Source organism: Cololabis saira, chromosome 22 (assembly GCF_033807715.1).
Source record: "Cololabis saira isolate AMF1-May2022 chromosome 22, fColSai1.1, whole genome shotgun sequence".
Taxonomy (NCBI): domain Eukaryota; kingdom Metazoa; phylum Chordata; class Actinopteri; order Beloniformes; family Belonidae; genus Cololabis; species Cololabis saira.
This window is the reverse complement of record NC_084608.1, coordinates 34,671,682-34,699,458: the sequence shown is the minus strand read 5'-3', so window position 1 is coordinate 34,699,458 and position 27,777 is coordinate 34,671,682. Positions and strand designations below refer to the sequence as shown.

The following is a 27,777-nucleotide window of genomic DNA, read 5'->3' as shown; positions in this document are numbered from 1 at the left end:
CTCCGAGCTCCTCCCGGGTGACCAAACTCCTCACCCTATCTCTAAGGGAGCGTCCAGCCACCCTGCGGAGGAAACTCATCTCGGCCGCTTGTATCCGCGATCTTGTCCTTTCGGTCACTACCCAAAGTTCATGACCATAGGTGAGGGTAAGGGCGTAGATTGACCGGTAAATCGAGAGCCTCGCCTTTCGACTCAGCTCCCTCTTCACCACGACGGTCCAGTACATCGACCGCATTACTGCGGACGCTGCACCGATCCGCCTGTCAATCTCACGCTCCATTGTTCCCTCACTCGTGAACAAGATCCCGAGATACTTGAACTCCTCCACCTGAGGCAGGACTTCTCCACCCACCCGGAGAAGGCATGCCACCCTTTTCCGGTCGAGAACCATGGCCTCGGTCTTGGAGGTGTTGATTCTCATCCCTGCCGCGTCGCACTCGGCCGCAAACCGCCCCAGCACATGCTGGAGGTCCCGGTCTGATGAAGCCAACAGGACAACATCATCTGCAAAAAGCAGAGATGAAATCCTGAGGTTCCCAAACCGGATCCCCTCCGGCCCCTGGCTGCGCCTAGAAATCCTGTCCATAAAAATTATGAACAGGACCGGTGACAAAGGGCAGCCCTGCCGGAGTCCAACATGCACCGGGAACAAGTCTGACTTACTGCCGGCAATGCGAACCAGACTCCTGCTTCGATCATACAGAGACCGGACAGCCCTTAGTAGAGGGCCCCGGACTCCATACTCACTCAGCACCCCCCACAGAATGGCACGCGGGACACGGTCAAATGCCTTCTCCAGATCCACAAAACACATGTAGACTGGTTGGGCAAATTCCCATGAACCCTCGAGCACCCTGCGGAGGGTATAGAGCTGGTCCAGTGTTCCACGACCGGGACGAAAACCGCATTGTTCCTCCTGAATCCGAGGTTCGACTATCGGCCGTAATCTCCTCTCCAGTACCCTGGCGTAGACTTTCCCCGGGAGGCTGAGAAGTGTGATCCCCCTGTAGTTGGAACACACTCTCCGGTCCCCCTTTTTAAACAGAGGGACCACCACCCCGGTTTGCCACCCCAGCGGTACTGTCCCCTTCCTCCATGCAATGTCGCAGAGGCGTGTCAGCCAAGACAGCCCTACGACATCCAGAGACTTGAGGTACTCAGGGCGAATCTCATCCACCCCCGGTGCCCGGCCACCGAGGAGCTTACGAACCACCTCGGTGACCTCGGCTTGGGTGATGGATGAGCACGCCTCCGAGCCCCAACCCTCTGCTTCCTCAGTGGAAGGCATGTCAGTCGGGTTAAGGAGATCCTCAAAGTATTCCTTCCACCGTCCGACAATGTCCCCAGTCGAGGTCAACAGCTCCCCACCAGCACCATAAACGGTGCCGGCAGAGTACTGCTTCCCCCTTCTGAGGCGCCGAACGGTCCTCCAGAATTTCCTCGAGGCCGACCGAAAGTCCTCCTCCATGGCCTCCCCGAACTCCTCCCAGACCCGAGTTTTTGCCTCCAAGACTGCCCGAGCCGCGGCCCGCTTGGCCTGCCGGTACCCATCTACTGCGTCAGGAGTCCCACCGGCCAACATAGCCCGGTAGGACTCCTTCTTCAGTCTGACGGCATCCTGTACTTCCGGTGTCCACCACCGGGTTCTAGGATTGCCGCCACGACAGGCACCGGAGACCTTGCGTCCGCAGCTTCGAGCCGCCGCGTTGACAATGGAGGCAGAGAACATGGTCCACTCGGACTCGATGTCCCCCGCCTCCCCCGGGATCCGAGAGAAGCTCTCCCGGAGGTGGGAGTTGAAGATGTCCCTGACAGAGGGCTCAGCCAGACGTTCCCAACAGACCCTCGAAATCCGTTTGGGTCTGCCCGGTCTGTCCAACCTCCTCCTCCGCCAGCGCATCCAACTCACCACCAGGTGGTGATCAGTTGACAGCTCAGCCCCTCTCTTCACCCGAGTGTCCAAGACATGCGGCCGAAGGTCAGATGAAACGACAACAAAGTCGATCATTGACCTCCGGCCTAGGGTGTCCTGGTGCCACGTGCACTGATGGACACCCTTATGCCTGAACATGGTGTTCGTGATGGACAAACTGTGACTCGCACAGAAGTCCAACAACAAAACACCACTCGGGTTCAGATCGGGGAGGCCGTTCCTCCCAATCACGCCTCTCCAGGTATCACTGTCATTGCCCACGTGAGCGTTGAAGTCCCCCAGTAGAACAATGGAGTCCCCAGTTGGAGCACTATCAAGTACTCCTCCCAGGGACTCCAAGAAGGCCGGGTACTCCCCATTGCTGTTCGGCCCGTAGGCACAAACAACAGTGAGAGACCTATCCCCGACCTGAAGGCGCAGGGAAGCGACCCTCTCGTTCACCGGGGTGAACTCCAACACATGGCGGCTGAGCTGGGGGGCTATAACCAAGCCCACACCAGCCCGCCGCCTCTCACCCTGGGCAACTCCAGAGTAGTGGAGGGTCCAGCCCCTTTCAAGGAGCTGGGTTCCAGAGCCCAAGCTATGTGTGGAGGTGAGCCCGACTATCTCTAGCCGGTATCTCTCAACCTCACGCACAAGCTCCGGCTCCTTCCCCCCCAGCGAGGTGACATTCCATGTCCCCACTGTGAGGGTTGATGTCCAGGGATTGGGTCGTCGAGGCACCCCGCCACGACTGCTACCCAGCCCACAATGCACCGGCCTGCCATGGTCCTTCCTGCGGGTGGTGGGCCTACTGGAAGGCGGACCCGCGTCGCCGTTTCGGGCTGAGCCCGGCCGGGTCCCACAGGCAAAGACCCGGCCACCAGGCGCTCGCCTACGAGCCCCGACCCCAGGCCTGGCTCCAGGGCGGGGCCCCGGTGACGCCGATCCGGGCGACGTAACGGTCCTTGATTTATTTTTCTTCATGGAAGGCTTGTGAACCGCTCTTAGTCTGGCCCGTCACCCAGGACCTGTTTGCCATGGGAGTCCCTACCAGGGGCGAAAGTGCCCCCGACAACATAGCTCCTAGGATCACTCGGGCACACAAACCCCTCCACCACAGTAATGTGGCGGTTCAAGGAGGGGCGATGCTGCAAATCTAATATCAAACGTGGAGGCGAGATGGCCAGGCTCTGTGCAGGATGCAGGATGTAGGGAATCAAATTTGACACCACATTTCTACAGAGTGCGTTATATTACTAATATTATATTGATCAGTTTTGCGAATATTCATGTGTCTAACTTTGTGTTATAAGTGCAATTGCAGGAGAATTTTATGGCTATCTCCTGGGGGATAGAGGATATCCGTGCCTTCACATGTAAAGTTTGAGACTCTTTTAATGGGTTCTATTTGTAGTTTCACTGTTCTACCACTAGGTTTTGTGTGTACGCATGGTTGGAGCTGTGCGTATATTTACACGTGTTTCTGCGCACAAATACATGTTGATAAATACCATACTTTGCGTGGGAATGCTCGTACGCACGCTTTACGCACAGATCTGTGCGTACGCACGGTTGATAAATGAGGGCCCTGGAGTTTCTCTCTGTCTCCTCCCTCAGTGGCGTCAATTCAGCCAATGGGCCTTTACGCAATTGTTACCGGCCTCAGACCTAGGGGTTATCTGGGTCGGCACAAGGTGTTCACAGGTCGGGAAGCACTGTGAAAATACGAGGAACAGCACACACTGTTAAACTGTTGCTTGCACGGTCAGCAGCGGTTTATTATTGACTGCTTCAATAATCAAAATACTCATTTATAACATCAATATCAAAATACTGTTCAATTCAACATACCAAAATCAATGTCAATAGCTTCATTTGAGTTCACAATAACATACAAAATACAAATAAACCAAATAATACCAAAAATTCACAGTATTCTCCTTTAAACAAAAAATAAAGTGCAAAAATAAATAATCTGTAGTCTCATTCCACACATAGAACTGTAGTAAGAACAATAACCTAACATATACATCAAAAATACATTTCCTAAACCTCATACAGTTTACATTCAGTGGTGTTCATGACTCAACTATATTGTAAACAAATGAAAAATACGTTTCAAACGTTTTTCAGGCACACGACGCACGCACGCACGTGCACGCGCACCACGTGTGTTTTCTGTGTGGGAACACAATGGAGAAACTCTCTCTGGCCGCAGCCATGATGAAACTTCGTCAAAAAAATAAAACTACCGGTCAAAACTCTCTTTAAATACTCTCAAAACGTTACCAAACATGTCACTGACAGTTCACATAAGGTTTTAACATCCTTCGGAATGTCTAGATAATACTTATTTACCTGTGAAAATACGAGGAACAGCACACACTGTTAAACTGTTGCTTGCACGGTCAGCAGCGGTTTATTATTGACTGCGCATGCGTGGGACTGTGACTATCTCGCTGTTTCTCTGTGATTCACAGATTTTCCCCTGAAGCCGAGGTGTGGCAGCTGCCGTACCCAATTGACGGCCCTGATCTAAATGACAATAAAATTTCATTTTTTTTTCCAAAATATGCTCTCATACTCACCATACGCACGTATTAACACTTCTAACTCCAGTGGCGTGAAGTATGTGGATCTTGAGATGCAAACTGATGTTTCCTCAAAGGGATTTTGTAAATTGAAAAGATAAATAAAGTTAAAAAGAAAAAAAAGAAAATGTACGTCGCTCTTTTGTGTCGCCGGTTGCCATGGTGAATCCTTGTATCAGCGATCTACTGATGATGGCTTTTGATTTCCCTCACGCACAAGCTTAACTCCAGGTGAAACTACTTAGAGTTGAGTAAATTACCTCAAATCTGCTGATCTGGAACCGAAAACTCAGAGTTTCCGATCTCAGAGTAGATCAACTAAGAGTTCAGGATTAGACTCAGAGTTTGTTGAACCTCTTTTGTGAAACGGACCCCAGGAGACCCAAATTGTAAATATGGTTTTGGCAAATAACGCCATTAGAATTCATGAGATTTGAAGTCATGTTTTGGAAGATGTTGCCATATTCAGCAATATTGATGCAGTCAGTTTGTCGACGATTCATCGTGTCCTGCAGAGGAATCAGTTGCGACGGAAGCAGCTGTACAGGGTCCCGTTTGAAAGGAACTGTGACAGAGTGAAGAACCTGCGGCGAGAGTACGTGGAGGTATGTACATAGCACTTCCAGTACATCAGACTTTCACCTGCTGAGACAGATTACTGTGTTGTGTGCATATCCTGATCTGGGGCCGGATTCACAAAACATTCTTAAGAAAAAAAATCTTCTTAAGTGTCATTTTTTTCTTAAGTTCAGTTTTAAGAAGAAAAAAGAGAAGAAGTCATATTCTCCAAAAAAGTTCTTAAGTATTTTCTCAACTTTCTTCTTAAGTTTCTTCTTAAGAAAAAACTTAAGAATAAATGGTATTCTTGAAATAAAAGTTCTCAAATTTGTTCTTAACTTTTTCTTAACTTTAAGACAACCTTGACCTGTCTTAAGATTTCGTCTGTGAAAAGGTAAGACTCTAATATCACCTTTTTCCACACATTTGCACATGCACAAACAAAGATCTGCAATATTGTGGAGCGATGCATTGGTGTAGTGAAGTCTCGCTTCAGGTGAATAGACTAAATATAATGAAATTATTATTATTATAATCCTCTCCCCCTGGCCGTGAGCTAATGCTGCTCCCCGCGGCCGCCGGCTCTTCTCATCCCCGAAAACGTCGGAGCAAATTCCTCAACAGGCGTTATTTGGATAAACTGAGTCCAGGTTGGGGATCTTAACGGTTACTTTTACGCCTGAAAAAATATTAAAACTTAATAAAGTGGCATATTAACAGCGCTACAGCGGAAATTAAAGCAGCTTTTAGCTCTCGGCTTCCGCTGTCCTTTTGGTGCGAAATGCATTCTGGGATACTTGGCTGCTACTGCTGAACGGCCTGCTGGAGCGGCTACTGAATTGATTGAGTGATTTCGGATACAGCCATATTTTAAGAAGTTCTTAAGTAGAAAAATAAGAAATTCGTAAGAAATGACAGTTCTTAAGATGGTTCTTAAGAAAATATTGAGGAATTGCACTTAAGAACTTTCTTACGAACTTCTTAATTTTAGATCTTAAGACATTTCTTAAGATTTTCTTAAGAAGATATTGGTGAATCCGGCCCCTGTTCTTTTATCTACTGTAATACAGAGACTATTGGAGATGGATGCCCACCCCATTCTCCATGAATACATCTATGTGGATGAGGTGGGATTCAACCTCACCAAGTCAAGACGGAGAGGGAGAAATATCATGGGACAGAGGGCAATTATCAATGTCCCGGGCCAACGTGGAGGAAATGTCACCATGTGTGCTGCCATAATGCAAAATGGAGTTCTGCACCACCATGCAACACTTGGCCCCTACAACACTGGACATATCCTAACATTTCTGGATGCTATTCATGGTATTCTTGCTCCAAATGAAGAGAATCCACACCAGGCAAGATTTGTGGTTGTGTGGGATAATGTTAGTTTTCATCGCTCCCAGCTGGTCCACAATTGGTTTGTCAACCATCCCCATTTTTCTGTTGTCAATCTGCCTCCATATTCACCATTTCTGAACCCGATTGAAGAATTCTTCTCAACACTGGAAAGTGTATGATCATCGTCCCTATGCCCGTCTTTCACTTCTCCAGGGAATGGAGGAAGCATGTGGTGACATTGATGCTGCTTCTATCCAAGGTTGGATACGCCACTCAAGAAGATTCTTTCCTCGATGTTTGGCAAGAGAAAATATCGCATGCGACGTGGATGAAGTGTTGTGTCCAGACCCAGCCCGGAGGAGAGACGGACCCTAAATGCTAGGGGTGTAACAATATATCGTGCCACGAAATTTCGCGATACAAAAACGTCACGATACGTGTCGTGGAGGTGACAAAGTGTATCGCGATATTGGGTTATTAATATTAATCTATTGTGTTGACTAGAACACGCAGCTGACCGCGACCGCGGCCGCGCGCCTCGACTGCGCGGACCAAAATCTTCCTCCGCTCAGGAGAAACTAGTTCCGTTTTGAGCTCTGAACCTTTACTTATGTAAGGGTGTAGAGTTAAGCATTACCTTATTAAATTAAACCTTTTTGGGGTGGTGAGTAGGATAAACACGGGGAAACTTCTGCTGAGTTCCAGTGTACTTTAATGTCCCTCAACAGTGTAGGATTTTAGAACATCAACACAGCAGCTAGTGCCGTACTGTGGCGTCTCACTCCGCCCAATCTAAAACATATTCTAAACAACTACAGATTAACTGACTAGTGTAATTATAGCCCCTGATTTACAGAATTTAAAGAATATATTTATAAAATAATCAACCCTGAATTACCAAAATAACCTTCTTAACAAAAATTAATCTCCTCTTACACTTATAAGGTGAGCATGAATCAATCTGTTTTATGATGTAAAATTGTAGAATAGATGTAGAAAATTGTACTTTTATTTATTTATCTAATTTTAGTTGTTAAATTTCTGGAAAAGAAAAAAGTCAAGTCATACATGAGAGAAACTATTCAGTTTGTGGATAAATATTTGTACTTGTATGAAACTGAAGATCATAATGCAAACCTGACATTTACTTTTAGTTCAGTTTGTGGAAAATGGTTGGCCTTGCTTTCTCTTTAAAACGTAAACAGTTATAAAGCATTACAAACTGTAACAATAGGGCAAACGCACAGTATTGTTTTTTTCAAATAAAATAATAATAAAAGACCATTTTTTCCAGTCATATGTTCCTCATTCAAGGTTTTTAAAAAATACTGCTATAATATCGTATCGTTATCGTGACCTCAATATCGTGTATCGTACCGTATCGTGAGATTAGTGTATCGTTACACCCCTATTAAATGCACACCCAACTAGCTCTCCCCATCAACACACACACACACACACACACACACTTTTTCATAAATGTCTGTTTTTTGGTAGCTGTTGGTGTACTTTGTTTTGTTTTTCTTATGTTTTGTACAATACTGCTTTCACAACAGCAACCGATTTATTCAAAAAATTCAATATTTTTGGTTCCAATATTGCTTGTGTTGGCTTCTATTTGCATATTACTGTACAGTCTATTCACTCTTGTATGTGTGTGTGTGTGTGTGTGTGTGTGTGTGTGTGTGTGTGTGTGTGTGTGTGTGTGTGTGTGTGTGTGTGTGTGTGTGTGTGTGTGTGTGTGTGTGTGTGTGTGTGTGTGTGTGTGTGTGTGTGTGTGTGTGTGTGTGTGTGTGTGTGTGTGAGAGGGGCGTGGTCCCGTGCCCGCCCCGGGAGGACATGAAGCCCGACGCACTCCTGCTGCTCAGACACAGCTGGGAACAGGACCAGGACCAGGACCAGAACCAGGAACAGAACCAGAACCAGGACCAGAACCAGGAACAGAACCAGAACCAGGACCAGAACCAGGACCGGAGCGAGGCCACCATGAGGGAGATCGTGCACATCCAGGCGGGACAGTGCGGGAACCAGATCGGAACCAAGGTACCGAATCTAAAGGTTTAGCTGATAAAAACTAAATAAAATGACAAGATCAGCATTAAAAACTCTAAAGTAATAATAATAATAATAATAATAATAATAATAATAATAATAATAATAATAATATAATAAATCATCATTTTCGAAAAAATAAAATAAAATAATGGAAATAGTGAATTACGTTTAATATGAGTATTTCTTTAAATGTATTTTTATGTTTGTTTTCTCATTAACGCCAGGCCTTTATTTTTTTTGTTATATATTAAGGAGACCGATATTTAGTGCTTTTACTTTGAAGGCGTCTCGCCGAGACCTTGTAAACATCCGGTGTCGTGCCAAATAGTGATTGCCTGCCAGAATCTGATTTCTCCCCTGAAAATGTGTCTTTTTACCTGCCAAAAATTGATTGAAGGCCAAATACAGTTAATGAAAGGTTGTTTCTGCCTAAATATGACTTGATCTCATTCTTGAGCTTCATAATATAAACACTAGAGCTCACAGGATTGCTTTTAATTCTTTTAAAGGACCATTACAACACAAAATAGGCATTTTCACCTGCCAAAAATTGATTGAAGATCAAATACAGTAATGAAAAGTTGTTTCTGCCTAAATGTGACTTGATCTCATTCTTGAGGTTTATAATCTGAAAATTACGTTTTAGCGCTATCGCTCAACGGGCTGCTGTGCGCGCTCCCGCGGCCACAAATCAGATTCTGGCAGGCAATCAGTTTTTGGCACAACACCGGCGCTTCAGACTTTAACAGTTAAAGTTTAACGGCAGTAGAAAGGGTGTCTGCTAAGTGTCGGGAATGCTAAAGTGTGCCTAACTGACACAAAAAGCACCTGCTGATATGAATTTGTTGATTGTACAGTATGTGTTTTTATATGCATGTATTTGATGCCTAAAACAAATTTCCCTAGTGGTCATTAAAGTATAACTCAACAACTCAACTCAAATGGTAAACCACACTGACTGAAAACTGAACCACAAATCATGCATGCATCATGCATCCACTGCCCCTCTGTCACAAGGCGTCCCCCAGGGGTCGGTGCTTGGTCCACTTCTCTTCATCCTCTACATGCTCCCCCTGGGCAACATCATCCGTCGCCACCGCCTCCACTTCCACTGCTACGCTGACGACGTTCAACTATACATCTCCACCAAATCCCTCACCTCTGCAACCCACTCTACCCTGACCAACTGCCTCGCTGAAATAAAATCATGGATGCACTCGAACTTCCTCCAACTCAACTGCAACAAATCAGACGTGCTCATCATCGGCCCCAAATCCCTCACCAAAACCGCTCACAACTTTACTCTCACTGTTGACAACTCCATTCTGTCCCCCTCCCCTCACATCCGCAACCTCGGAGTTATTCTGGACAATAACCTCTCCTTCCAACTCCATGAGTTATTCTGGACAATAACCTCTCCTTTCAACACCATGAGTTATTCTGGACAGTAACCTCTCCTTCCAACTCCATGAGTTATTCTGGACAATAACCTCTCCTTCCAACTCCATGAGTTATTCTGGACAATAACCTCTCCTTCCAACTCCATGAGTTATTCTGGACAGTAACCTCTCCTTCCAACTCCATGAGTTATTCTGGACAGTAACCTCTCCTTCCAATACCATGAGTTATTCTGGACAATAACCTCTCCTTCCAACTCCATGAGTTATTCTGGACAGTAACCTCTCCTTCCAACTCCACGTCAACCACATCACAAGAACTGCCTTCTTCCACCTCAAAAATATTGCCCGTCTCCGTCCATCACTCTCCTTCTCTGCCGCTGAAACCTTGACCCACGTCTCCATCAGTCACGTCTCCATTAGAGCAGAGGCGTAACTGACGTTAGCAGAGACGTAACTGACGTTTGCAGAGACGTAACTGACGTTTACAGAGACGTAACTGACGTTTGCAGAGACGTAACTGATGTTTGCAGAGACGTAACTGATGTTTGCAGAGACGTAACTGACGTTTGCAGAGACGTAACTGACGTTTGCAGAGACGTAACTGACGTTTGCAGAGACGTAACTGACGTTTACAGAGACGTAACTGACGTTTGCAGAGACGTAACTGACGTTAGCAGAGACGTAACTGACGTTTGCAGAGACGTAACTGACGTTTGCAACAAGGTAACTGACGTTTGCAGAGACGTAACTGACGTTTGCAGAAACGTAACTGACGTTTGCAGAGACGTAACTGACGTTTGCAGAAACGTAACTGACGTTTGCAGAAACGTAACTGACGTTAGCAGACGTAACTGACGTTTGCAGAGACGTAACTGACGTTAGCAGAGACGTAACTGACGTTAGGAGAGACGTAACTGACGTTAGCAGAGACGTAACTGACGTTTGCAGAGACGTAACTGACGTTAGCAGAGACGTAATGACGTTAGCAGAGACTTAACTGACGTTTGCAGAGACGTAACTGACGTTAGCAGAGACGTAATGACGTTAGCAGAGACGTAACTGACGTTAGCAGAGATGTAACTGACGTTTGCAACAGCGTAACTGACGTTAGCAGAGACGTAACTGACGTTAGCAGAGACGTAACTGACGTTAGCAGAGACGTCACTGACGTTAGCAGAGACGTAACTGACGTTAGCAGACGTAACCGACGTTTGCAGAGACGTAACTGACGTTTGCAGAGGTGTAACTGACGTTTGCAGAGACGTAACTGACGTTAGCATAGACGTAACTGACGTTTGCAGCAACGTAACTGATGTTAGCAGAGACGTAACTGACGTTTGCAGAGACGTAACTGACGTTAGCATAGACGTAACTGACGTTTGCAGAAACGTAACTGACGTTTGCAGAAACGTAACTGACGTTTGCAGAGACGTAACTGACGTTTGCAGAGACGTAACTGACGTTTACAACAGCGTAACTGACGTTAGCAGAGACGTAACTGACGTTAGCAGAGACGTAACTGACGTTAGCAGAGACGTAACTGACGTTAGCAGAGACGTAACTGACGTTAGCAGAGACGTAACTGACGTTAGCAGAGACGTAGCTGACGTTAGCAGAGACGTAACTGACGTTAGCAGAGACGTAACTGATGTTAGCAGAGACGTAACTGACATTAGCAGAGACGTATCTGACGTTAGCAGAGACGTAACTGACGTTTGCAACAAGGTAACTGACGTTTGCAGAGACGTAACTGACGTTTGCAGAAACGTAACTGACGTTTGCAGAGACGTAACTGACGTTTGCAGAAACGTAACTGACGTTTGCAGAAACGTAACTGACGTTAGCAGAGACGTAACTGACATTAGCAGAGACGTAACTGACGTTAGCAGAGATGTAACTGACATTTGCAGAGACGTAACTGACGTTAGCAGAGACGTAACTGACGTTAGGAGAGACGTAACTGACGTTAGCAGAGACGTAACTGACGTTTGCAGAGACGTAACTGACGTTAGCAGAGACGTAATGACGTTAGCAGAGACTTAATTGACGTTTGCAGAGACGTAACTGACGTTAGCAGAGACGTAATGACGTTAGCAGAGACGTAACTGACGTTAGCAGAGATGTAACTGACGTTTGCAACAGCGTAACTGACGTTAGCAGAGACGTAACTGACGTTAGCAGAGACGTAACTGACGTTAGCAGAGACGTCACTGACGTTAGCAGAGACGTAACTGACGTTTGCAACAAGGTAACTGACGTTTGCAGAGACGTAACTGACGTTTGCAGAAACGTAACTGACGTTTGCAGAAACGTAACTGACGTTTGCAGAGACGTAACTGACGTTTGCAGAAACGTAACTGACGTTTGCAGAAACGTAACTGACGTTAGCAGAGACGTAACTGACATTAGCAGAGACGTAACTGACGTTAGCAGAGATGTAACTGACATTTGCAGAGACGTAACTGACGTTAGCAGAGACGTAACTGACATTAGCAGAGACGTATCTGACGTTAGCAGAGACGTAACTGACGTTTGCAACAAGGTAACTGACGTTTGCAGAGACGTAACTGACGTTTGCAGAAACGTAACTGACGTTTGCAGAGACGTAACTGACGTTTGCAGAAACGTAACTGACGTTTGCAGAAACGTAACTGACGTTAGCAGAGACGTAACTGACATTAGCAGAGACGTAACTGACGTTAGCAGAGATGTAACTGACATTTGCAGAGACGTAACTGACGTTAGCAGAGACGTAACTGACGTTAGGAGAGACGTAACTGACGTTAGCAGAGACGTAACTGACGTTTGCAGAGACGTAACTGACGTTAGCAGAGACGTAATGACGTTAGCAGAGACTTAATTGACGTTTGCAGAGACGTAACTGACGTTAGCAGAGACGTAATGACGTTAGCAGAGACGTAACTGACGTTAGCAGAGATGTAACTGACGTTTGCAACAGCGTAACTGACGTTAGCAGAGACGTAACTGACGTTAGCAGAGACGTAACTGACGTTAGCAGAGACGTCACTGACGTTAGCAGAGACGTAACTGACGTTTGCAACAAGGTAACTGACGTTTGCAGAGACGTAACTGACGTTTGCAGAAACGTAACTGACGTTTGCAGAAACGTAACTGACGTTTGCAGAGACGTAACTGACGTTTGCAGAAACGTAACTGACGTTTGCAGAAACGTAACTGACGTTAGCAGAGACGTAACTGACATTAGCAGAGACGTAACTGACGTTAGCAGAGATGTAACTGACGTTTGCAGAGACGTAACTGACGTTAGCAGAGACGTAATGACGTTAGCAGAGACTTAACTGACGTTTGCAGAGACGTAACTGACGTTAGCAGAGACGTAATGACGTTTGCAGAGACGTAACTGACGTTTGCAGAGGCGTATATGACGTTTGCAGAGACGTAACTGACGTTAGCATAGACGTAACTGACGTTTGCAGCGACGTAATGACGTTAGCAGAGACTTAACTGACGTTTGCAGAGACGTAACTGACGTTAGCAGAGACGTAATGACGTTTGCAGAGACTTAACTGACGTTTGCAGAGACGTAACTGACGTTAGCAGAGACGTAATGACGTTTGCAGAGACGTAACTGACGTTTACAGAGGCGTATATGACGTTTGCAGAGACGTAACTGACGTTAGCATAGACGTAACTGACGTTTGCAGCGACGTAACTGATGTTAGCAGAGACGTAACTGACGTTTGCAAAGACGTAACTGACGTTAGCATAGACGTAACTGACGTTTGCAGAAACGTAACTGACGTTTGCAGAGACGTAACTGACGTTTGCAGAGACGTAACTGACGTTTGCAGAGACGTAACTGACGTTAGCAGAGACGTAATGACGTTAGCAGAGACGTAATGACGTTAGCAGAGACGTAACTGACGTTAGCAGAGATGTAACTGACGTTTGCAACAGCGTAACTGACGTTAGCAGAGACGTAACTGACGTTAGCAGAGACGTAACTGACGTTAGCAGAGACGTCACTGACGTTAGCAGAGACGTAACTGACGTTAGCAGACGTAACCGACGTTTGCAGAGACGTAACTGACGTTTGCAGAGGTGTAACTGACGTTTGCAGAGACGTAACTGACGTTAGCATAGACGTAACTGACGTTTGCAGCGACGTAACTGATGTTAGCAGAGACGTAACTGACGTTTGCAGAGACGTAACTGACGTTAGCATAGACGTAACTGACGTTTGCAGAAACGTAACTGACGTTTGCAGAAACGTAACTGACGTTTGCAGAGACGTAACTGACGTTTGCAGAGACGTAACTGACGTTTACAACAGCGTAACTGACGTTAGCAGAGACGTAACTGACGTTAGCAGAGACGTAACTGACGTTAGCAGAGACGTAACTGACGTTAGCAGAGACGTAGCTGACGTTAGCAGAGACGTAACTGACGTTAGCAGAGACGTAACTGATGTTAGCAGAGACGTAACTGACGTTAGCAGAGACGTATCTGACGTTAGCAGAGACGTAACTGACGTTTGCAACAAGGTAACTGACGTTTGCAGAGACGTAACTGACGTTTGCAGAAACGTAACTGACGTTTGCAGAGACGTAACTGACGTTTGCAGAAACGTAACTGACGTTTGCAGAAACGTAACTGACGTTAGCAGAGACGTAACTGACATTAGCAGAGACGTAACTGACGTTAGCAGAGATGTAACTGACATTTGCAGAGACGTAACTGACGTTAGCAGAGACGTAACTGACGTTAGGAGAGACGTAACTGACGTTAGCAGAGACGTAACTGACGTTTGCAGAGACGTAACTGACGTTAGCAGAGACGTAATGACGTTAGCAGAGACTTAATTGACGTTTGCAGAGACGTAACTGACGTTAGCAGAGACGTAATGACGTTAGCAGAGACTTAACTGACGTTTGCAGAGACGTAACTGACGTTAGCAGAGACGTAATGACGTTTGCAGAGACGTAACTGACGTTTGCAGAGGCGTATATGACGTTTGCAGAGACGTAACTGACGTTAGCATAGACGTAACTGACGTTTGCAGCGACGTAACTGATGTTAGCAGAGACGTAACTGACGTTTGCAAAGACGTAACTGACGTTAGCATAGACGTAACTGACGTTTGCAGAAACGTAACTGACGTTTGCAGAGACGTAACTGACGTTTGCAGAGACGTAACTGACGTTTACAACAGCGTAACTGACGTTAGCAGAGACGTAACTGACGTTAGCAGAGACGTAACTGACGTTAGCAGAGACGTAGCTGACGTTAGCAGAGACGTAACTGACGTTAGCAGAGACGTAACTGATGTTAGCAGAGACGTAACTGACGTTAGCAGAGACATAGCTGACGTTAGCAGAGACGTAACTGACGTTAGCAGAGACGTAACTGACGTTAGCAGAGACATAACTGACGTTTGCAGAGACGTAACTGACGTTAGCAGAGACGTAACTGACGTTAGCAGAGACGTAACTGACGTTAGCAGAGACGTAACTGACGTTTGCAGAAACGTAACTGACGTTTGCAGAGACGTAACTGACGTTAGCAGAGACGTAACCGACGTTAGCAGAGACGTAATGACGTTAGCAGAGACTTAACTGACGTTTGCAGAGACGTAACTGACGTTAGCAGAGACGTAATGACGTTTGCAGAGACTTAACTGACGTTTGCAGAGACGTAACTGACGTTAGCAGAGACGTAATGACGTTTGCAGAGACGTAACTGACGTTTACAGAGGCGTATATGACGTTTGCAGAGACGTAACTGACGTTAGCATAGACGTAACTGACGTTTGCAGCGACGTAACTGATGTTAGCAGAGACGTAACTGACGTTTGCAAAGACGTAACTGACGTTAGCATAGACGTAACTGACGTTTGCAGAAACGTAACTGACGTTTGCAGAGACGTAACTGACGTTTGCAGAGACGTAACTGACGTTTACAACAGCGTAACCGACGTTAGCAGAGACGTAACTGACGTTAGCAGAGACGTAACTGACGTTAGCAGAGACGTAACTGACGTTAGCAGAGACGTAACTGACGTTAGCAGAGACGTAGCTGACGTTAGCAGAGACGTAACTGACGTTAGCAGAGACGTAACTGATGTTAGCAGAGACGTAACTGACGTTAGCAGAGACATAGCTGACGTTAGCAGAGACGTAACTGACGTTAGCAGAGACGTAACTGACGTTAGCAGAGACGTAACTGACGTTTGCAGAGACGTAACTGACGTTAGCAGAGACGTAACTGACGTTAGCAGAGACGTAACTGACGTTAGCAGAGACGTAACTGACGTTTGCAGAGACGTAACTGACGTTAGCAGAGACGTAACTGACGTTTGCAAAGACGTAACTGACGTTTGCAGAAACGTAACTGACGTTTGCAGAGACGTAACTGACGTTAGCAGAGACGTAACTGACGTTAGCAGAGACGTAACTGACGTTAGCAGAGATGTAACTGACGTTTGCAACAGCGTAACTGACGTTAGCAGAGACGTAACTGACGTTAGCAGAGACGTCACTGACGTTAGCAGAGACGTAAATGACGTTAGCAGATGTAACCGACGTTTGCAGAGACGTAACTGACGTTTGCAGAGGCGTAACTGACGTTTGCAGAGACGTAACTGACGTTAGCATAGACGTAACTGACGTTTGCAGCGACGTAACTGATGTTAGCAGAGACGTAACTGACGTTTGCAGAGACGTAACTGACGTTAGCATAGACGTAACTGACGTTTGCAGAAACGTAACTGACGTTAGCAGAGACGTAACTGACGTTTGCAGAAACGTAACTAACGTTTGCAGAGACGTAACTGACGTTTGCAGAGACGTAACTGACGTTTGCAACAACGTAACTGACGTTTGCAGAGACGTAACTGACGTTTGCAGAGATGTAACTGACGTTAGCATAGACGTAACTGACGTTAGCAGAGACGTAACTGACGTTAGCAGAGACGTAACTGACGTTAGCAGAGACGTAACTGACGTTTGCAGAAACATAACTGACGTTTGCAGAGACGTAACTGACGTTAGCAGAGACGTAACTGACCTTTGCAGAGACGTAACTGACGTTTGCAGAGACGTAACTGACGTTTGCAGAGACGTAACTGACGTTAGCAGAGACGTAACTGACGTTTGCAGAGACGTAACTAACGTTAGCAGAGACGTAACTGACGTTAGCAGAGACGTAAGTGACGTTAGCAGAGACGTAACTGACGTTTGCAGCGACGTAATGACGTGGCTCCTCTTAGCACCCGAGCTGTGGAAAAACAATCCGGTTCTCAGCTGGTTCCAGGTTGAACGAGTTGTGAACCAGAACCAGCTCTGGAACCGGTTTGGTGGAAAAGGCGTATTCTATTCAGGGTCCGCGAACACATCACGGAGGCGGGAACTCTCCTTCCAACCTGTTTCCTCTGTGACCTGTGCAGTTTTGGGAGGTGATCAGCGACGAGCACGGCATCGACCCCGCGGGGAACTACGTGGGAGACTCGGCTCTGCAGCTGGACCGGATCAACGTCTACTACAACGAAGCGTCCTGTGAGTCCCCGACGCCCCCCCCGGGGAGGTCTAGCCGGCATAAGTCCCTCTTGTAAGTCCGTGTCTGTGTCTGTGCAGCGCATAAATACGTCCCCCGGGCTGTGCTGGTGGACCTGGAACCAGGAACCATGGACAGCGTTCGCTCCGGAGCCTTCGGGCAGCTCTTCAGACCGGACAACTTCATCTTCGGTAACGTTCGGTGTCCGTCCTGCCACGTGACCGAGCCACCCAGCTGATACCCCAACCCCCCAATGGCTCTAGATCATGGGTCTTCAACCGGGGGTCCGTGACCCCTACGGGGGCCGCGGAGGTACTGCACGGGGTCCTCCACCTTAAAAAGAAAACAAAGGCAATTTAACCAAAATAATTTGTGAGAGTTAAAAAAAAATAATAATAAAAATATGAATATATATAAATAAATGATTGAGAAAACTCCATTAACAGGCGAGAATAATCTGCTTTTGACAATAACTATTTAGTCTACAACTCTACATAAATGATTCCCATGATGTGAGTTGTGACTAATTTCAACTTTAGAGCGAAAAAACGAGCTAGCTAGCTAATTCGTTGCGAAATTGACTTGGCTATTTCCTATTTAACATTAGTTCGACCTGATGGATAAATTAGTGACAATAACGAAGCCTAAAGCTGGAGATTGTAATGTTACAGCTCGGCCTAACGTTACTCCTTCCACGTCTGACGAGACCAAAGTTTCATCAACTGTAAACACATGTAGGCTAATAACCCAGTCAGGAATTGGTTAATAAGGTGATATAAGCAGAATAAAACACATTCAAGAGCTTTTATAAGCCAGGCTTAAAACTTGACACATAAGAAATAAGAATTCCAAGCGGGGGTCCCTGCTCTGTTTTTCTCCCCTGGTCTAGAAGTTTGGTTATCCCTTTATTTAGCCGGCCTTTAAATCCTTTATCTTTCTTGGCCGGGTCAAAGTGGAGATAAACATGACAGCACAGGCAGATCATCGGATATTTATGCACCTCATACCAGACCGCGATAGTGTTTCTCACAAAAGGATTGTTTGTTTATTTTAATAGGATTTTAAGTGGGCCCGAGTACAGACAGGTATTTAGCGTCAAGCCATTTGTAGATATCAGCTCACTTTGTAACCGAGGTAGATCAATTCCCTTAGAAAACCAAAACATTGTGGATCCCAGTAAGACCGTTGAACGTTTGCAGAGACGTAACTGACGTTAGCAGAGACGTAACTGACGTTAGCAGAGACGTAATGACGTTAGCAGAGACGTAACTGACGTTTGCAGAGACGTAACTGACATTAGCAGAGACGTAACTGACGTTTGCAGAGGCGTATATGACGTTTGCAGAGACGTAACTGACGTTAGCAGAGACGTAACTGACGTTTGCAAAGACGTAACTGACGTTAGCATAGACGTAACTGACGTTTGCAGAAACGTAACTGACGTTTGCAGAGACGTAACTGACGTTTGCAGAGACGTAACTGACGTTTACAACAGCGTAACTGACGTTAGCAGAGACGTAACTGACGTTAGCAGAGACGTAACTGACGTTAGCAGAGACGTAACTGACGTTAGCAGAGACGTAGCTGACGTTAGCAGAGACGTAACTGACGTTAGCAGAGACGTAACTGACGTTAGCAGAGACGTAACTGACGTTAGCAGAGACGTAACTGACGTTAGCAGAGACGTAACTGACGTTTGCAGAAACGTAACTGACGTTTGCAGAGACGTAACTGACGTTAGCAGAGACGTAACTGACGTTTGCAGAAACGTAACTGACGTTTGCAGAGACGTAACTGACGTTAGCAGAGACGTAACTGACGTTTGTAGCGCCGTAACTGACGTTTGCAACAGCGTAACTGACGTTAGCAGAGACGTAACTGACGTTAGCAGAGATGTAACTGACGTTTGCAACAGCGTAACTGACGTTAGCAGAGACGTAACTGACGTTAGCAGAGACGAGGTAACCGAGGTAGATCAATTCCCTTAGAAAACCAAAACATTGTGGATCCCAGTAAGACCGTTGAATGTTGAAGTCCAGCCCTGTCATAGGGTAGATACAAGAGGGATAGCCTAAGTCTCGGTTCTATTATTTCAAATAAAATTCAAAAATAGCTTTCTAATTTTGGGGAAAAATACAGGTGGTGATGAGAGTGGAATTGATTGAAAAAGATATAACAATTTAGGCAAGACGGTCATTTTGATTACACTCACCCATTAAAGAGAGAGGTTGTGTCGACCAATCATTAAAAAAAGGGAAAAAATAAGAATTCCAAGCGGGGGTCCCTGCTCTGTTTTCCTCTCCTCCAAGGATCCCTGGACTACGGTGGGCGACGAGGGCCAAACGCACTGCAACGGCCTAACGTTTCTCAGTTAAGGAAAACGGCTTCAAGTACAGAAACGATTCAAATTCACAAACTCAAAACAATCGTACAAAAAGAGGAACGTGGTGCAAATGAAAAAACAAAGACAAATGCAGCATCATCAAACGCACTGCAAATAGAAACGATGCAAAGCACAAAACGATATAAAACCAGAAACCATCTTCAAAAGAAAAACGCTTCATAACCGGTTACCAAACCTGCAGGGGGCGCTCTCAGCGTAACAGCTCAATGGACAGACACACGGGATGTAGAGAGACCGAACAGCTGACTGTAACGTTAAAATATAATAAAGAAACGTCTCGTAATATAATGTAAACATCACATTATTTCATTTTCATTTCATTTTATTCTTTATTTCATTCAAAAAACAAAACAATTCAATACAAATACAAATGTTCCTAACTTGTGATGAAAAGGGAGCAGAAAGAAGAAGAATCTTATCTGATCTGCCCCTTTCACAAATAACTAAAAACTAAAAATAATAATAAAAAAACAACAACTAAGTGAATAAAAACAACTAAAATAAAATAAAATAAAAATAACATTAAAATAAAATTACCACCGCCTAGGGGTATGTCAATCAAACTCAACATTTTTCGTTATATTTCCTTAACATACAGGCTTTAATTGTTCTTTTGAATGTAATGTTTGATTTGGATTCTTTGTTTCCTTTATTCAAATTGTTCCATAAATTGATTCCTTTCACAGAAACCGTTTCACATTAGCGTTCCCGCTGTATGTTTAAACCATGGATGTAAAACTGAGGTTCAGTCAGCTGTTCGGTCTCGGCCGAGAGCGCCCCCTGCAGGTTTGGTAACCGGTTATGAAGCGTCTTTCTTTTGAAGGTTTCTGGTTTTATTTTATTTATTTTAATTTTTTTTTATCCCGGTTTTTCCCCTATTTTATCACCCAGTGCTCCTACCTAACAGTCCTGGGCATTTCCATCCTCTACCAACCTTGGGAGTTCCTGCACTGAGCTCAGGTCTCCTTAACCTGAGGAGTGAGCAGGCCGCTTCTTTTCACCAGACACGGTTCCCCCTAGGTTTCTGGTTTTATATCGTTTTGTGCTTTGCATCATTTCTCTATTTGCAGCGTGTTTGATGATGCTGCATTTGTCTTTGTTTTTTGCAGCACGTTTTTTCATTTGCACCACGTTCCTCTTTTTGTACCTCGTTTTGAGTTTGTGAGTTTGAATCGTTTCTGTACTTGAAGCCGTTTTCCTTAACTGAGACGCATTAGGTCGTTGCAGTGCGTTTGGCCCTTGTGGGCCACCGTACTGGAAGGTGGAAGACCCCTGCTCTAGATGTTTGATGGCATTGGAACACACATAAAGATGGAGTCCTGACGGCCGACAGATCTGTCTCTGCTCCGTGCTGCTGCAGGTCAGACGGGGGCGGGGAACAACTGGGCCAAAGGTCACTACACAGAGGGGGCGGAGCTGGTGGACTCGGTCCTGGACGTGGTGAGGAAGGAGTGTGAGCACTGCGACTGTCTGCAGGTGAGATATAGTCACACGTGGAAGCCTTTTCACTGGCCGGGTTCAAACTTCTGCTGCAACTAAAGCTGCTTTCCTCAACGAAAATTATGACTGAATATCGTCAGCAACAAACTTTATCACCTGAGGAAAACGAGACGAGACAAAACGAAAATGCTGGTCATGTGACCATAATGATGATTAAATACAGAACTGTCTCAGAAAATTAGAATATTGTGATTGTGAAGTTCTTTATTTTCTGTAATGCAATTTAAAAAAACAAAACAAAAATGTCATACATTCTGGATTCATTACAAATCAACTGAAATATTGCAAGCCTTTTATTATTTTAATATTGCTGATTATGGCTTACAGCTTAAGATTAAGATTCCCAGAATATTCTAATTTTTTGAGATAGGATATTTGAGTTTTCTTAAGCTGTAAACCATGATCAGCAATATTAAAATAATAAAAGGCGTGTAATATTTCAGTTGATTTGTAATGAATCCAGAATGTATGACATTTTTGTTTTTGTAATTGCATTAAAGAAAATCACAATATTCTAATTTTCTGAGACAGTCCTGTATATAATGCAATATTGTAGACGAATAAAAACGAGAGTAAAATATAGATTACAAAATAAAAACTCTGCTAAAATGTGTCTTCATTTTCGTTGATCAAAATGAGACCAAATGTCCTACCAAAGATCCTTAATGTCCATGTTTTCAGTAGTTTCTCTGGTTTAATGTCCATGTTTTCAGTAGTTTCTCTGGTTTAATGTCCATGTTTTCAGTAGTTTCTCTGGTTTAATGTCCATGTTTTCAGTAGTTTCTCTGGTTTCATGTCCAAGAAGAAGATCCATCTTTGGATCCACTTTCCTACATAGACGTGGAAAAGAAAACCCAATGTGTCGTCGGACAAAGAAAAAGATAAAAATAATTATGTTGTAAACTCAAATTAGAGTCTTCTGTATCTGGAATGAATGTATTCTTGAGTCTATAAGGTAACAATAATATAATAATAAGATAACCTTGTTTGAATCGTAAAATGGAAATACGTAATTGTTACGTAATTGGGAATTAAAGGTTGCGTTCCGTATTGAACCAATACAGACAAATATTATGCTCTTATTTATTAATGTAATAATCTACAGGTGAAGGTCGGAACATTTGAATATATTGCAAAACTTCATTCGTAGTAAATTCAACTAAAGGTGAAACAAATATATTACTTCCCACTACATTCAAAGTGAGATATTTCAAGCCTTTATTTGTTATAATTTTGATTATTATGGCTCACAGTTTATGAAAACACCAAATAAAAAAAATAAAAAAAATTACCATATTTTATGAAATCAATAAACAATTCAATCATCAAAATTATACATTATACATTTATATATAAATATATACAAATAAATGCTTAACATATCTTGCTTTGCATGTAATAAGACTAGGTAATATATTAGTTTCACCTATTAAGTTGAATTATTGAAATAAATTCACTTTTACACCATATTCTAATTTTCCGACCTTCACCTGTAGCTGTATTTATATTTACCGTAGGAGCAGAGGCTAGTTCAGTTGCTACATGGTTGTCTGTCTGTACATTCATGCAAGTTCAATGCTATTAAAGCACTTTAAACTTTAAATCAAAGCATTTTGTTTTTTCTTATCAAATAAACACATTTCTATGCAGTTTAGAAGTTTTGGGGACGTCCCTTTTTCTTGGCTCCTGTGCTGCTGAAATCGGGACGTCCCTTATTTCTATTTCTGAAAGGTGGCAACCCTAGGCTAAATACAATCTTTGACTAAAACCAGACTAAAATGGTCCTGGACACTTCTGACTAAAATAAGACTAAAATGCTCAGAGTTTTAGTCGACTGAAACTTGACATGACTAAAAGGAGAATGAACTAAAACTAATAAAAACTAAAATGATAGCTGGACCCAAAGACTAGACTGAAACTAAAACTGAAACAAAAACAACCGTAGTTGCACCAGGGAACATGTGAACCAGCGTAGTCAGTACTCATTTTCACGCAATTATCTGTACTTTTTACTCCTTACATTTTAAAAACAGCCTCTACTCTATTTCATTTCGGCCTTTAATAAAAACTATCCAGTTAAATTGCTCCATCCGGATAGAGTGAATTTGGTTGTGGTTGTTTCAGATGTTCTTGTCCAGTTTTGTTCTTACATCCGTTCCCTCAGATTCCTGCAACTAAACTTGGATGTACATTCCAATAAAGGTTAGGATAAATGATAACATGCCTCTGAAGTTTGACTTTTTGCACCATTACAATACTTATAGGCAACTAGTCATCATATCTCCTGCTCTCTGAAACACATGTTAATGCTCAATAGTACACATATATGGTTCTTTAATATATTTGCATTATACTAAGATGCATTCATTTTCAATGGCTTTTGTCCTTAATGGCTTTTCCCCCTTACATTACTTTTACTCTTATACTTTAAGTAGTTTTGAAACCAGTACTTTTATACTTTTACTTGAGTAAAAAACTTGAGTTGATACTTCAACTTCTACAGGAGTATTTTTAAACTCTAGTATCTATACTTCTACCTGAGTAATGAATGTGAATACTGAAGACACCTCTGGAAGCCGGAGTTTTCCCAGCAGAGTTTGGCGGTCGTGGGTACCGAGCCGCCTCTGTTATTGTGTGTGCAGGGTTTCCAGCTCACGCACTCCCTGGGGGGGGGCACGGGCTCGGGCATGGGCACCCTCCTGATCAGCAAGGTCCGGGAGGAATACCCCGACCGCATCATGAACACCTTCAGCGTCATGCCCTCGCCCAAGGTTGGAAAGCACCTGTTTTACCACCATTGTCATATATTTGACTGTCTGTGTTTGACAACAGCTATTTTGTGTTATTTTATAACTTTGTTGTAGTTTTGGTTTTGTTTTATTTATTTTGAAAGTTGTTTTTTTTTTATTGCGTAATTTGTAATTTTATTTTATTTTATTATCATTATTACATTAATTGAAATTTGATTTCTTAGGAAAAAGGGACAGATAAAATAAGCTTACGGTGCGTCCGAAATGCCATACTAAACGGTATATACTAAAAAGTATACTTCAATTCGGCACACTTTTGAGTAAATAGCAGTAGTCTGCATTAATTCGGACGTACTATTCAGAGCGCACACGTCACTTCCTGCCGTTGGGAGGAAGTGACGTGTCACAGCAGCAGTAGCAGCTGTTACCATGGTAACAGCTGCTACTGCTGCTGTTACCATGGTAACTACTGCTGCTGTTACCATGGTAACAGCTGCTGCTGTTACCATGGTAACTACTGCTGCTGTTACCGTGGTAACTACTGCTGCTGTTACCATGGTAACAGCAGCAGTAGCAGCTGTTACCATGGTAACAGCAGCAGTAGCAGCACCGCTCTGCTCTTTCCCGTTTATTCTGGCCCAAACAAGATGACATTATATAATATTATTATATACAAATATTATAATATTAATATTTTATAATAATATTATTATACTTAATATTATACTTGACATATATGTATCACTTAGCAACCAAACACCACTGCATTGCATTGTGGGAAGTTTCTGCTCGGCTAGTGTCCATCAATCCACACTACATTTCTCCAGAATGAGTATGGATAGTACATACTATTTTGTATGGATAGTACATACTATTGAGTATGGATAGTACATACTATTGAGTATGGATAGTACATACTATTGAGTATGGATAGTACATACTGTTGAGTACGTTCTAATGTTTCGGACGCACTAAAAAATCTTGCATACTCATTTTGCAACTCATTGGAAGTTTGCAATTTCGGACGCAGCCTAAGTCTTCTTTCTGTGTCAGGGTTTGACACTTCCTTTTTTATTTTGAAGCCCGTGGCTGCGTCCGAAATTCCATCCTTCCACCCTAATGAGTAGCAAAAACAGGATGTGAGATTTTTTAGTGCGTCCAAAACATTAATACTTTTAGTTTTTTTCAGTTTTTTTTTTTGGTAATTTTTACTAATTTTAAATCAAATTTAATTTTAATTCTGAATTAAAGAGGAATTGTAGCCATGTAAACGCACTCATTCTGTTCCCTTTCATTCAAGGAAAGAGATTTTTTGTAATTATATTGAACTGTTTTGTTTTCTTTTAATGAATGAAATAAAGAGTAAATAATAAAGCAGGTTGTTTCAGCGGGTGCCGGGAGGAACGCTGGGACTGACCTGCTCTTCTCTCGGCCCGCAGGTCTCGGACACGGTGGTGGAGCCGTACAACGCCACGCTGTCCGTCCACCAGCTGGTGGAGAACACGGACGAGACCTACTGCATCGACAACGAAGCGCTGTACGACATCTGCTTCCGCACGCTGAAGCTGACCACGCCCACCTACGGAGACCTCAACCACCTGGTGTCGGCCACCATGAGCGGCGTCACCACCTCGCTGCGTTTCCCCGGCCAGCTCAACGCCGACCTGCGCAAGCTGGCCGTCAACATGGTGCCCTTCCCCCGGCTGCACTTCTTCATGCCGGGCTTCGCGCCGCTGACGGCGAGGGGCAGCCAGCAGTACCGCGCCCTCACCGTGCCCGAGCTCACGCAGCAGATGTTCGACGCCAGGAACATGATGGCGGCCTGCGACCCGCGCCACGGCCGCTACCTGACCGTGGCCACCGTCTTCCGCGGGCCCATGTCCATGAAGGAGGTGGACGAGCAGATGCTGAACATCCAGAACAAGAACAGCAGCTACTTCGTGGAGTGGATCCCCAACAACGTGAAGGTGGCCGTCTGCGACATCGCCCCGCGGGGGCTCAAGATGGCCGCCACCTTCATCGGCAACAGCACGGCCATCCAGGAGCTGTTCAAGCGCATCTCGGAGCAGTTCTCCGCCATGTTCCGCCGCAAGGCCTTCCTGCACTGGTTCACGGGCGAAGGCATGGACGAGATGGAGTTCACCGAGGCCGAGAGCAACATGAACGACCTGGTGTCCGAGTACCAGCAGTACCAGGACGCCACGGCCAACGACGGCGAGGAGAACTTTGACGAGGAGGAGGACGAGATCAACGAGTAACGGGGGGGGGGGCCCGGGGAACTAGTCCCGCTAGCACAGTCCGGCTGTTCCATAGACATATCTACGTAGACGCCTCATGACACGCTGGAACGTAATCCAGCGTCACCGCCATATTGGATGGGTCTCCTCACTCCAGGCAAAATTAACTACACTGGAGTTACAGAGTTACAGTTACAGTTACAGAGTTACAGTTACAGAGTTACAGTTACAGAGTTACAGTTACAGAGTTACAGAGTTACAGTTACAGTTACAGAGTTACAGTTACACAGTTACAGTTACAGAGTTACAGTTACAGAGTTACAGAGTTACAGTTACAGTTACAGAGTTACAGTTACAGAGTTACAGAGTTACAGTTACAGTTACAGAGTTACAGTTACAGAGTTACAGTTACAGCCAGCACACGCAAGAAGCTCCAAAACAGTTCTTTTTCAAGGGTTTTAGCTCCCCAACCCCAGTTCAAGCCTAACAGGGTCGTATAAGACCCTGGAATGACCTTGATTTATTTGTATAGATATTTATTTATTATTTATATTTATTGAGGGCAATAAGAGAAAAAAAAAAGATTTATAATAACAATAGAAATATCAATATTTTCCCCTTTTTTAACTTTTCAAAACAATAATTAAATAAAAATAAATAAATAATATAAATAAGAAAGAAAGAAAAAATAAATAAATATAAAGAAATAAATACAGCAACGCACCCCTCTCCCCTTCAAATAAATTAAAATGAACAATCAAACTAGTTTCTTTATTAAAATATAAAATTTATTAATTTATACATTTATCAATATGCCATACCATATGTCTTTGTTAAAGAGCATAATACCAAGTCTTTCAGCATAAAAGTACGTATTTTTAATGTGTAACAGCGTCCTGTATCATAACTAAATCTCGGGGAGTTATGGATTATTGTAGTCGGGGATAAAACCTTCCTCAGTAGAAATAAATGCACTGGGGCCGTTGGAGACCCATCCAAGATGGCGGCCGCTTTGGAGACCCATCCAAGATGGCGGCCGCTTTGGAGACCCATCCAAGATGGCGGCCGCTTTGGAGACCCATCCAAGATGGCGGCCACTTTGGAGACCCATCCAAGATGGTGGCTGCACTGAACGTCAGCTCCAATAGGCAGCGTCAGTCTATAAGACGTCTAGGTATAAATGTCTATGGTTCCAACCATCTCTAGTGCTTGAATGTTTGTTAATACCTTAAAACGGACGACACCATTATTAAAACAGAACTCTGGTTCTTTAAATCTTTTTACGTATGAAAGTTCCTCGGGTCACCTGGAGCTCAAACGGACTTCCGTGGTGATGGCGCCAGCGCCGCCTGCAGGGCTGGAGAGGAACCGCTGCCCAGACCACGCCGGTTCCTCGGCTCCGGGACAGAACCGGTCCTCTGCCGGTTGAAATGAGGCAGATGAGCTTCACGAGGACTTGTGTGTTTGTTGTGATCTTTGTACACGTGAGC

General features: G+C 44.4%; 1 protein-coding gene across 1 annotated transcript; it reads left to right on the top strand.

Annotated features, from left to right (window-relative positions):
- The first annotated feature begins 8,331 nt into the window (after positions 1-8,331).
- On the top strand, positions 8,332-26,486 carry tubb6 (tubulin, beta 6 class V). Its single transcript, XM_061713279.1, has 6 exons — positions 8,332-8,451; positions 17,290-17,398; positions 17,477-17,587; positions 21,161-21,276; positions 23,943-24,071; positions 25,490-26,486. The coding sequence occupies exons 1-6, from the start codon at positions 8,395-8,397 to the stop codon at positions 26,306-26,308; spliced, it is 1,341 nt and encodes a 446-aa protein (XP_061569263.1). The 5' UTR covers positions 8,332-8,394; the 3' UTR covers positions 26,309-26,486.
- Positions 26,487-27,777: the final 1,291 nt, after the last annotated feature.

What these genes read in the sequence shown, in the direction of transcription:
- tubb6 (XM_061713279.1), top strand. Translation starts at nt 8,395, where the DNA reads ATGAGGGAGATCGTGCACATCCAGGCGGGACAGTGCGGGAACCAGATC. An exon ending in CTACTACAACGAAGCGTCCT is followed by an intron (nt 17,399 to 17,476) that starts GTGAGTCCCCGA and finishes GTGTCTGTGCAG; the next exon opens with CGCATAAATACGTCCCCCGG. An exon ending in ACCGGACAACTTCATCTTCG is followed by an intron (nt 17,588 to 21,160) that starts GTAACGTTCGGT and finishes GTGCTGCTGCAG; the next exon opens with GTCAGACGGGGGCGGGGAAC.